The sequence below is a fragment of the Littorina saxatilis genome, linkage group LG4, assembly GCF_037325665.1.
Source record: "Littorina saxatilis isolate snail1 linkage group LG4, US_GU_Lsax_2.0, whole genome shotgun sequence".
NCBI lineage: Eukaryota > Metazoa > Mollusca > Gastropoda > Littorinimorpha > Littorinidae > Littorina > Littorina saxatilis.
In genome coordinates this window covers 66,714,560-66,726,755 of record NC_090248.1, presented here as the reverse complement: position 1 = coordinate 66,726,755, position 12,196 = coordinate 66,714,560, and the positions used below count along the sequence as shown (strand labels likewise).

The 12,196-nt window shown below is 43.1% G+C and overlaps 1 protein-coding gene across 5 annotated transcripts in view; it reads left to right on the top strand.

Annotated features, from left to right (window-relative positions):
• LOC138965429 (membrane-associated guanylate kinase, WW and PDZ domain-containing protein 3-like) overlaps nucleotides 1-12,196 on the top strand; it is a 141,595-nt gene that overhangs the window by 119,378 nt on the left and 10,021 nt on the right. For 3 of the 5 annotated variants that reach the window (XM_070337592.1, XM_070337589.1, XM_070337588.1), the window contains 6 exons: nucleotides 2,096-2,227; nucleotides 3,593-3,640; nucleotides 9,307-9,474; nucleotides 10,718-10,752; nucleotides 11,269-11,372; nucleotides 11,901-12,108. In XM_070337592.1, the coding sequence (XP_070193693.1) occupies nucleotides 2,096-2,227; nucleotides 3,593-3,640; nucleotides 9,307-9,474; nucleotides 10,718-10,752; nucleotides 11,269-11,372; nucleotides 11,901-12,108 (695 nt within the window). The remainder of the gene's footprint in view (nucleotides 1-2,095; nucleotides 2,228-3,592; nucleotides 3,641-9,306; nucleotides 9,475-10,717; nucleotides 10,753-11,268; nucleotides 11,373-11,900; nucleotides 12,109-12,196) is intronic. The other 2 variants (XM_070337591.1, XM_070337590.1) reach the window with 2 other exon arrangements.

Sequence of the window (12,196 nt, the reverse complement as noted above, 5' to 3'; positions counted from 1 at the left end):
GATTTCAACAAGTGTGAGTGAGAAAATAGGTGTTTGTCTGTCTGTCCACTTAACAGACTCTGGGTCGCAGTACGGTCAATTTAACGTTTTGTTTTGTTATAACAGACTCTGGGTCGCAGTACAGTCAATGTAACGTTTTGTTTTGTTATAACAGACTGTGGGTCGCAGTACAGTCAATGTAACGTTTTGTTTTGTTATAACAGACTCTGGGTCGCAGTACAGTCAATGTAACGTTTTGTTTTGTTATAACAGACTCTGGGTCGCAGTACAGTCAATGTAACGTTTTGTTTTGTTATAACAGACTCTGGGTCGCAGTACAGTCAATGTAACGTTTTGTTTTGTTATAAAAGACTCTGGGTCGCAGTACAGTCAATGTAACGTTTTGTTTTGTTATAACAGACTCTGGGTCGCAGTACAGTCAATGTAACGTTTTGTTTTGTTATAACAGACTCTGGGTCGCAGTACAGTCAATGTAACGTTTTGTTTTGTTATAACAGACTCTGGGTCGCAGTACAGTCAATGTAACGTTTTGTTTTGTTAGAAAAGACTCTGGGTCGCAGTACAGTCAATGTAACGTTTTGTTTTGTTATAACAGACTCTGGGTCGCAGTACAGTCAATGTAACGTTTTGTTTTGTTAGAAAAGACTCTGGGTCGCAGTACAGTCAATGTAACGTTTTGTTTTGTTAGAAAAGACTCTGGGTCGCAGTACAGTCAATGTAACGTGTTTGTTTTGTTATAAAAGACTCTGGGTCGCAGTACAGTCAATGTAACGTTTTGTTTTGTTATAACAGACTCTGGGTCGCAGTACAGTCAATGTAACGTTTTGTTTTGTTATAAAACACTCTGGGTCGCAGTACAGTCAATGTAACGTTTTGTTTTGTAATAACAGACTCTGGGTCGCAGTAATCAATCAATCAATCAATGACGCTTATATCGCGCACATTCCGTGGGTACAGTTCTAGGCGCTCTGCAGTGATGCCGTGTGAGATGAAATTTTATACGGCCAGTACAGTCAATGTAACATTTTGTTTTGTTATAACAGACTCTGGGTCGCAGTACAGTCAATGTAACGTTTTGTTTTGTTATAACAGACTCTGGGTCGCAGTACAGTCAATGTAACGTTTTGTTTTGTTATAACAGACTCTGGGTTGCAGTACAGTCAATGTAACGTTTTGTTTTGTTATAAAACGACTCTGGGTCGCAGTACAGTCAATGTAACGTTTTGTTTTGTTAGAAAAGACTCTGGGTCGCAGTACAGTCAATGTAACGTTTTGTTTTGTTATAACAGACTCTGGGTCGCAGTACAGTCAATGTAACGTTTTGTTTTGTTATAACAGACTCTGGGTCGCAGTACAGTCAATGTAACGTTTTGTTTTGTTATAACAGACTCTGGGTCGCAGTACAGTCAATGTAACGTTTTGTTTTGTTATAAAAGACTCTGGGTCGCAGTACAGTCAATGTAACGTTTTGTTTTGTTATAACAGACTCTGGGTCGCAGTACAGTCAATGTAGCGTTTTGTTTTGTTATAAAAGACTCTGGGTCGCAGTACAGTCAATGTAACGTTTTGTTTTGTTATAAAAGACTCTGGGTCGCAGTACAGTCAATGTAACGTTTTGTTTTGTTATAACAGACTCTGGGTCGCAGTACAGTCAATGTAACGTTTTGTTTTGTTATAAAAGACTCTGGGTCGCAGTACAGTCAATGTAACGTTTTGTTTTGTTATAACAGACTCTGGGTCGCAGTACAGTCAATGTAACGTTTTGTTTTGTTATAAAAGACTCTGGGTCGCAGTACAGTCAATGTAACGTTTTGTTTTGTTATAAAAGACTCTGGGTCGCAGTACAGTCAATGTAACGTTTTGTTTTGTTATAACAGACTCTGGGTCGCAGTACAGTCAATGTAACGTTTTGTTTTGTTATAAAAGACTCTGGGTCGCAGTACAGTCAATGTAACGTTTTGTTTTGTTATAACAGTTCCAATAACCTACCATTCTTGTTATTTGATTTTGTCACCCTTTGTCACCCTTTGTTTCATCTTTTCATCTTGCCTCAATTGAATTTCAAACACCTTATCTACGCGTTTGAATGTTTCAGACGTGACGGCCAACAGTCACGGAACCACCTACCCTTACGAAGTGACGGTGACACGGCGAGAAACGGAAGGGTTTGGTTTTGTAATTATATCCTCGGTGACAAAGTCCGGCTCCACGCTAGGTGAGTTCATAGGTACGTACCGCCGACGGGGCCTTCTTCTTCTTCTTCCTTCTATAGCCGTCACTGCGTGGTTTTGTTGTGGGCAGACAGCTTATGAGAGAAAAGTGACCGACTAGACTTCTTTGTGAATGAGTTGATTTGGGTGTAGAAAGTGGTCCTGTGAGTGGTCCTGTGAGTGGTCCTGTGAGTGGTCCTGTGAGTGGTCCTGTGAGTGGTCCAAAAAAAAGATCATCAGTAGATTTAAAATGCTGCAAATGTTGTGTCATATGCAGTCATTTCTTTACCAACAAACTAAAAAATGCATCACTTGTTACACTTTTTTTTAAAGTGATTTTGATGCTGGTTTCGAAGCAATTGAGCACTTGTCATATTGGATTTCTGTCCCTTTTCACCATTGCACCATTTATAAACAATTTGAGTATTTATCCATTAAACTTGAAGAAACTATGCATACTATACATTACTGCCTAACAGAAGAAATGTACTGTCCTTTTCAAAGTAGTCATGGGGGAAAAAAGTGGAGAGAAGTATTGTATACTCGTATGGTACAAGGGAGAGAATTGAAAATGGACTTCAACATTCTTTGAGATACCCAGTGAGCCAGAAGGGATCCGACATCCGGTACAGCTTTAGTCACTGTTTCTCTCATAAGCTGCATCTTATGGTAATATTGTATGTGGGCAAGACGGTTGATGTTGCATGACGATAGGTATGAACTGGTTCTGGTATTTATGTTTGTAAGCTCTGTAATACAATAAGAAGGTTTAATTTAGTTTTGATTGACTTAGACTACACGCTTTTTTTTAAAGTTAAATGCCCTCTATCTTTCAAGCTTTTCTCAACTGAAATTAAATTCAGAACTAGAGGACAAAAACACTCATGCCCTGAATTTTGTTACTTGATCCAAACATGGCGGAAATCATTGTGCTGTTAAATTTTCAATTGAAACACATGAACTAGCTGCTGTTCCATGAGTGTGATTGTTTGTATTTGAGTGTTAGATTAAGTCAACCCTTTTTTGTTCTTCAGTTCTGCACATATATATTTTTTATTTATGTCTATTCAGTGAGGAAAACAGCCTGAAACCTGTAACTTAAAAAAGAAAAATGCGATAGACAGTTAGATTGTTTTTCCTGATTTTGTTGTAGAATCTCCTTTATGTGGTGATGTCCTATTTTCCTTCTGTTGATGTACAGTTGCATAGGTTGTTTTTTCCCAAAATTAAAACAACAAATACAGTAAGAAGTTATATTACGTATGTGTGTGTCAGGTTTTCAAATAGAAAAGATACCTTGAAGAAATATGTATGTGTATTCTTTATATACGAAAGACACAACAACGAAAAGTACATTATGTGTGTGTATGTCGGGGTTTCAGATGGGAAAGAAGTCGTCAGAGAAAAGGGCCATGTGTGCCCATGGATCGGTGAGAATTCACTGTGATCACGTTGAAACCAAACAAGCCTTGCTTTGTAAAGTTCTGTTCATTAAAACCTCACCAGCCGTGCACTCACATTTTTGTCACCTTGTGCGAAAAGCCTGTTGAGTAAAAAAAATAAGAAAAAAATTGTAGGTTACTGACGCTAATTGGGTCTATGTCGACCAAAAGAGTGGGATTCTTGCGTGTGGACAGGGTGGATTTCCTGTAGCTGATCTCGCTGAAAGTCATGTGATGCTAAGCGACATCGGTCAAATTTGATGTTCTCGCCGAAGCATGTTAGCTTGGCTGAATGCTGCTCGCGAATTCAGGAATTCTAACAGATTTTCCTGTGGAACCGCCATTTTGGGAGGGGAAGTAACGCTAAGGTAACTCAAATCAGTTTATGGCAGTCACACGGTTAGCGCGAGATTAAGCAGTATCGTACTTTCTTACAGGAAGTCCACCCTGTGGGATTCCCTCTATATAGGGGATCCCCCTACAGGAACTCCACCTACAGGGAATCCCACTCTTTTGGTGGACATAGACCCCTTCAGCGTTACTGACCTACCTGACAGCGCCTACTGACTGACCTGTGTCTAAATTCAGTGAAAATCCCCTGTGTGTTGTGACCCTTCTTATTGATTTCACTTCCTTGCATACTAAGGTTTGGATCATGTTTTCTTCAACTACCCTTATGTTTTGTTTCGATTAATGTAAGTTTGAGCTTTAGTGTGCAGTGACTGAAAGATGAAAACTAAACTGGTTTTTTTTACCTAAGAAGCCCTGATCCACAAAGTGCCAGTCTATATTCCACAGTCTGTGAATTTTTATTCCCAAGTGACATTGTAAAGGCAAGATTAGTACAGCTATAACATGACCAGTTACTGTAAGTCAATGCGCCACAAGATGGTGAAGTTGTAAAATCAATAAAAATTCACGAATAAAGAACTCCTGTATGCAACGTTTGCATAGCTGGTGAAGTTTGATCATGCAGATGTGTTGATGTGTTACTAATGTAGGAATGAGTTGTCATGACACGCCAGACTAAGATTGTTGAACACAAGTCCCTGTGTGTTATAGCCGCCTGAGAGTGTGGATAACAATAGACGTGTGCGAGGCTAGGGGGGTAGATCTATACATCATTAGTCTAGGCTGATCTCTACACACCAGATATATGGAATCAGCAGGAAAAAGGTAGCAGATTTTGTGGAGAATTAAAAAATTACGATGAGAGTAGAAAAAAAAAGAGGTGACTAACTAGTGTTGTTTGGGCTAGAAGTGATTGCAACTGTGTGTAGCAACCGTACACTGTATAGCCATAGCATGCATGCAGCTTAGAGAGTTGTGTTTGTACGGCCAGGAATACTGTCATGTATCTATAGTTGTACTGTTTGCACAGCATGCAGGAGTTACACCTGCATAGTGTAAGAGGTGTTTAAAAAGTAAGTATTGAATAAGAAGATTTCAAACTTTTTCTTTCAAAACTTGTGAGATGATTTCTGGGCCTCTACAAAGCAGCCAGTTTAGATGAGTACTTATGTATCATGCAGGGACAATGCTTTGTTCAAGTGAATGATTGAAAACACAGTAATGCTTGAATCCCAGATGGATTTCATGACACAAATTGTTGTTCTAAATCACAGTTGTTCAATATCTTACAGGGACAATGCTTTGAATGATTGAAAACACAGTAAAGCTTGAATCCCAGATGGCTTTCATGACACAAATTGTTGTTCTAAATCACAGTTGTTTAAATAAATACTATCTTACAGGGACAATGCTTTGTTCAAGTGAATGATTGAAAACACAGTAAAGCTTGAATCCCAGATGGCTTTCATGACCACATATTGTTGTTCTAAATCGCAGATGAAATTATGCGTGCATAAATTAGTCTCTTGTCAGTATTATCTGACATCACAAGTTCAGCAGTTAACTGACGTTAACATTTTGTGCAGTGCAACAAATTGCACTTCTTTCGGGAAAGGTTCCATCCCCTGTTACTCTCCCCAAATACCCACATCCTCACCCTACCACGAAAAGTGTAAAGCAAGTGGATGTTCAACTTTTTCTTCATTTTCTTGGTGAAATATCCTCGGCATTAACTTTACCTCTGTAAAACCCAGACTAAGGGGGCTGAGATAGTTTATGTTGACATCAGAACCTCAGTTTGATTTGATCTGTTGCCAGGTTGACTGCAAAAACATAGACCTAAAATTGGTGTGAAATTTAGGTATAAAATGAGGTGCACTTTTTCACCTTTCCTTATATTTTTTTTATATTTTTTTTTAATCTTTTCCGAATTTTACATTGATGATCCAGATAATGTCTTATTTTTGGTATGAGGTCTGGAAATAACTTTGATAAGGAGAATAAGTTCAAACATTGGCCTTGGAACATCTGTGTGTTGTCTCTTGAGAGCAATTACCCGACTGGTGTGTAAACTATGAAATTGCATGCCTCAGGTTTGGGGTGGTGTCATCGTGTTGTTGTGGACTAAGTGGCTTGCGGTTTGTGCATGTGTTGTACTGTGGTTTTCATCATGGTGTGCTACTGTGTCAGTGTAATGGTCAGCTGTTCGCCAGGATGTAATAATAGCTGTGGCCTTGAAACGTCCTTGGATGGTACATAGGTTTTCAAACCTGGTGTGATTATAGACCTCAGTAAAACAATGATTATACATACCTCAGCAAAACAATGATTTTACCTCAATAAAACTTGACTGTGTGTGAATTTTTTTTAAAGATAAAACACACTCCAGGTTACAGAAAGAGAAGAGCTTGCATATCTGGGATCAGTAACTTACTGGTACATATTACTATGACCTTGACCTACTTTTGAAGGTCTGAGTGCACAGAGAAGTACCCTGGTCTCCTGTCAAATTTGGTTTGTCTCTCTGGCTGTAGTGCAAATGGCATCGAGTACAACTTGTTGGGTTACTTGTATTTTGGTATTCTTACTGAAACAATAAGCAGAATTTGTAGAAAGTAAATGTTCAAATTTCCATTTTTTTTCTTGGTTTTGAGCAAAAGGATGAAAGGGTTTTTTACAAAACGTCAAAATAATGTTGAGACATAGCTACATCCCTGTTTACACCAGGTTTGAAAGTTTTTGTTTAGGAATGTATCTTATCGTGAATGTGAAACAGCTGAGCTTGTGCTCTTTTTGTGTATCGAGGGTTCAGTGTTTCTTCTGTTTCTCTCTGGAAGGCTCCACTTTATTTTGTCGGTGACATACATTATTCTTATATTTTTGGATGAATTTTTTTTTCTCCAGTTTGTACAGGTTTGGAGTTTTGTGGATTTTAAGTTGATTCTTTTATTTATTTTGTGTAAATAAGATTCTGTTTTAATATATAAAATCTGCCTAAAGTTTTGAGTTTTCAAGCTGTACATTGTTTTGTTTTTGTTGCGCAATTTTTGTACATTTAAGTTTGTATCTATTATTCTGTAAGCATTTTAAAAGTGGAACGCCAAATGCCCTGAAAATGAAGACATTTGGTCAAATGTTTGGTGATGGTGGTTAGTTGTTTTTGTTTTTTAACTTAATTGCCGTGTTGTGGCCAGCTAGTTTCTGAATGCAAGCACAGTGTTTTATGTTCAATACAATAGTTCAGTGAATTATGAATAGATAAGCGCCTAGGGCTATATTTAAATTAGGCGCACAAATGTTCATAATAATAATAATAATAATAATAATAATAATACAGTTCGGTACAAGCAGTGCTATGAAGATTTTTTTCATGCAGATTCAAACAAATGTTTTTTTAGCAAGACTGGTACATGTACTGTAGAACAGTTTACGAGTCAAGATTCATGGTTGAGCAGAATTTGTTGAAGGACTGAGATAGCTAATAAACAACAGCAAACAACTACACTGTAATAAATTCTTAGAGTCACATTGAAAGTAGGCAGATTTTTGTTATCTCTGGATGCAGTACAGAAACTAATACACAATAAATTAAAAGTAGATACATTGATGTCAATCTTCAGGGCAGGAGTGTTTTCTTCAGTTTAGAGCTTTTTAAAAAAAAAATTTTTTACATGCATTTGTTAGCTGCTGAAAGTTCACTTCAGTCGACCATACACTAGTTCTTCAGTCGACCATGCACTAGTTGTTTAGTCGATCATACACTAGTTGTTTTTATTTACTCATACATGTGTAGTCTTATTCCACTTTCAGTTTGCTTACTTTTGGTTGAATCCCCAAACCCTCACCCCCACCTCAACACCCACACCCACCCTCACCCCCACCTCAACACCCACCCCCACCCTCACCCCCACCTCAACACCCACCCCCACCCTCACCCCCACCTCAACACCCACCCCCACCCTCACCCCCACCTCAACACCCACCCCCACCCTCACCCCCACCTCAACACCCACCCCCACCCTCACCCCCACCCTCAACACCCACCCTCACCCTCACCCCCACCTCAACACCCACCCCCACCCTCACCCCCACCTCAACACCCACCCCCACCCTCACCCCCACCTCAACACCCACCCCCACCCTCACCCCCACCTCAACACCCACCCCCACCCTCACCCCCACCCTCAACACCCACCCTCACCCTCACCCCCACCTCAACACCCACCCCCACCCTCACCCCCACCCTCAACACCCACCCCCACCCTCACCCCCACCTCAACACCCACCCCCACCCTCACCCCCACCTCAACACCCACCCCCACCCTCACCCCCACCTCAACACCCACCCCCACCCTCACCCCCACCTCAACACCCACCCCCACCCTCACCCCCACCTCAACACCCACCCCCACCCTCACCCCCACCCTCAACACCCACCCTCACCCTCACCCCCACCTCAACACCCACCCCCACCCTCACCCCCACCCTCAACACCCACCCCCACCCTCACCCCCACCTCAACACCCACCCCCACCCTCACCCCCACCTCAACACCCACCCCCACCCTCACCCCCACCTCAACACCCACCCCCACCCTCACCCCCACCTCAACACCCACCCCCACCCTCTCCCCCACCTCAACACCCACCCCCACCCTCACCCCCACCTCAACACCCACCCCCACCCTCACCCCCACCTCAACACCCACCCCCACCCTCACCCCCACCTCAACACCCACCCCCACCCTCTCCCCCACCTCAACACCCACCCCCACCCTCACCCCCACCTCAACACCCACCCCCACCCTCACCCCCACCTCAACACCCACCCCCACCTCAACACCCACCCCCACCCTCTCCCCCACCTCAACACCCACCCCCACCCTCACCCCCACCTCAACACCCACCCCCACCCTCACCCCCACCTCAACACCCACCCCCACCCTCACCCCCACCTCAACACCCACCCCCACCCTCACCCCCACCTCAACACCCACTCAGTTGAACCTCTTGTTCTGTTTGAAATCTAAACCCAAGTCTGCTCACTTGCCCCATCGTCCCACCTACCCCTCCCTACCTCACATATTTCATTTCTTCAAGTCACATATTCCGACAGCCAGAGGCTTCTGAATTATATCCATGTCCGCTTTCACGAATGAGAGCATTTTTATTCTCTTGTCATCTTCTGTCTTTGAAAAAACCCTATAAGATTAACAATTTAAAAAAAGATTAAAAAGGAGAAATCTTAGTTATTGGATGTTTGCTCAATGCAAAAACCTACAGTTTAACTGTTGTTGGTTACAGGTCGAATCATTGAGAACAGCCCGGCGGAGAGGTGCGGGCGGTTACACATCGGGGATCGCATCATGGCGGTGAATGGGTCGGACATCACACATATGCATCACGAAGACATCGTTAACCTCATCAAGGAGTCTGGCTACTCTGTCATTCTCACCATCGGTCCTCCTCTCGGTCAGTCACTTGCTTTTTTCTTCATTTTCATTACTTTATTGATGCAACGCTGGGAAATTCGGGTCGCTTCCTCCCAGTGGAAAAGCTTGCAGCAACAGAGTCGGGCTACCCAGGTGTATGCCTGTTTAGGTATAATCAGCCACCTGTACTTATGGCAGAATGACCGAGGTCTTTTATGTGCCACAGTGGTGACACAGGGGTGGAACATGGATACCATCTCTGAGTCTGCACATAAAGTTGATCCGTCCCGACCTGGATTGGAACCTGCGACCCTAGGATCACAAGTCCAGTGCTCTACCAACTGAGCTACGGGGCTGTACCCACTGAGCTACGGGGCTGTACCCACTGAGCTACGGGGCTGTACCCACTGAGCTATGGGGCTGTACCCACTGAGCTACGGGGCTGTACCCACTGAGCTACAGGGCTGTACCCACTGAGCTACGGGGCTGTACCCACTGAACTACGGGGCTGTACCCACTGAGCTACGGGGCTGTACCCACTGAGCTACGGGGCTGTACCCACTGAGGTACAGGGCTGTACCCACTGAGCTACGGGGCTGTACCCACTGAGCTACGGGGCTGTACCCACTGAGCTACGGGGCTGTACCCACTGAGCTACGGGGCTGTACCCACTGAGCTATGGGGCTGTACCCACTGAGCTACGGGGCTGTACCCACTGAGCTACCGGGCCCCCTGGAGAACCTTAGGAGAAATGCTATTGGGTTTATTTTGCTCTCAGTGTCTGTGTTTGAATTGTAGCCGAGAGTAGATCCAAAAGTGACAGGTTATGCAAGTTATCATAAACTTAATTTCTCCTTTTTTGAAGCAAAAACTTGGCATCTTCGTTTTTCGGGAAAAGTGCTAATGCAATTAATTGAAAGTGCGACCGTCTTGCAATAAACACTAGAAGTAAGGGTAAAATATTCAAGAAAAATGTTGGATGTGTGTGTGTGCGTGGAGGGGGGGTTGTCTTCTTAGGTGCAGAGGATGGGGAGTTGAGTTGACTCTTGTTTCTGATCATCAAACAAAAAGTTCTTTGGGACTATTTAATAATGGACAATGCAAAACATTCACTATTACGTCAACCAAGTGGTATAGGAGTTTGAAGTGAACGGACAAACAGATAATAATGAGACACTCAACGGATAAAGAACTCGCTCAATTAAGCGTTTCAGGTTTCTTGTTTCTGAGAAGGAATGATGGTTGACGAAATGTGTGCTAACAGTATGCTTCTTCCTCTGCAGATGACGCCTCCAGCACAACAAGTACATCACAACGAGTAAGTACAACCTCAAGTCTTCCTTCTTGCCTCGCAAACTAGCCTAAAATAAGTGTGTACTGAACGCTTATTAGCTGGACTGACTATTGGTTGATCTTGTTTACTTTCATAGTTTTTCACTTTAAAGTATTCACTGGAAGTACAGTGGAACAGCCCCCCCCCCCCCCCCCCCCCCCCCCCCCCTTCCCCAAATCTGAGAAAGTCTGGTCTTAAAATGGAGGGAGTCGTATAATGGGGGTAAATTTACAGACGTTATGAACAGAACATCTGAGAAAAGTGGGTGTGAAAAGTGAGGGAGTCTTAGATTGCAGGTTCCACTGTATCCTGACTTTGCTTGTTGGATAGTTTTCATCTTAAATATTTTACTTTCATAGTTTTTTTCACTTTAATTAAAGTATTCTAATTCAATAGAGTTGTTCAATGGTTGTTGGATAGTTTTTTCATTCGGTTTTTCCTGTCTGTGATTAAATCAAAGATTTTACGGTGAATGGAAATAAATGATGTTGCTCGTTGCAGAGTTCTCAAGGCTCCATGGTGAACGCCATGGCTTTCCCAGCAGCCCAAGAGTCGGACAATCAGCGACGGCCTGACCTTTCACCTCATCATCCAGCCTGGGACAGGTGAGTTGATTGTGTAGTTTGTGTTCCCCCGAAAGCAAGGTATGGCAGCCTAAATGGTGGGGTAAAAACGGTCATACACATAAAAACCGTAGGAGTTTCAGCCAATGAACGAAAGAAGATTGTGGTAGAAGATTGTCTGTTGTTGTTTTTCTGAAAGAAAGTTTATGAATGAATGAGTAAAAGAAATGTGCTTGGAGTGCTCACACGTTTTTCATTCTGACAGTGCTTAAAGGCACAGTGCTTAAAGAAAGTGTTCTTTCCACAGTACTGATAGACAAATTCCCAAAATCACTCGGTCGGGTTTGTACGTGTTGTCGGAGAGTGACCTTTTCTTGCAAAACCTCTGCCAAACATTGGAGGGGCCAATCTCTAGCGACTTGTTTCCAACACTCGTGTCGCTAGGGATTGGCCACTCCAATGTTTGGCAGAGGTTTTGAAAAAGAAGGCTTGTCTCTTTGTCAGCAGAAAAAAATGAATGGTAAAGCTCACCTCCAATGCACGCTAATAACTGTTTCTTCTTTGCTACAGGGGTAACATAGGTACAGTGGGTACCAGCAGAACGGCGCTGTCCAGCCAGCACCAGCCCACAGAGGGAGAGCTGTACACTGTAGAGCTCCATCGAGGATCTCGCGGCTTCGGCTTCTCCATCCGTGGGGGTCGTGAGTTCAACAACATGCCGCTCTTTGTGCTGCGTATCGCTGACGGCGGAGCTGCGGATCTCGACGGCAGGCTGAAGGTGAGTGACGGCTGTGTAGATTATGAATGTGTGTGGTAAAAACCTGACAGGGTCATTTGATTCTTGAGGCACCGGGAAAATAACAGTG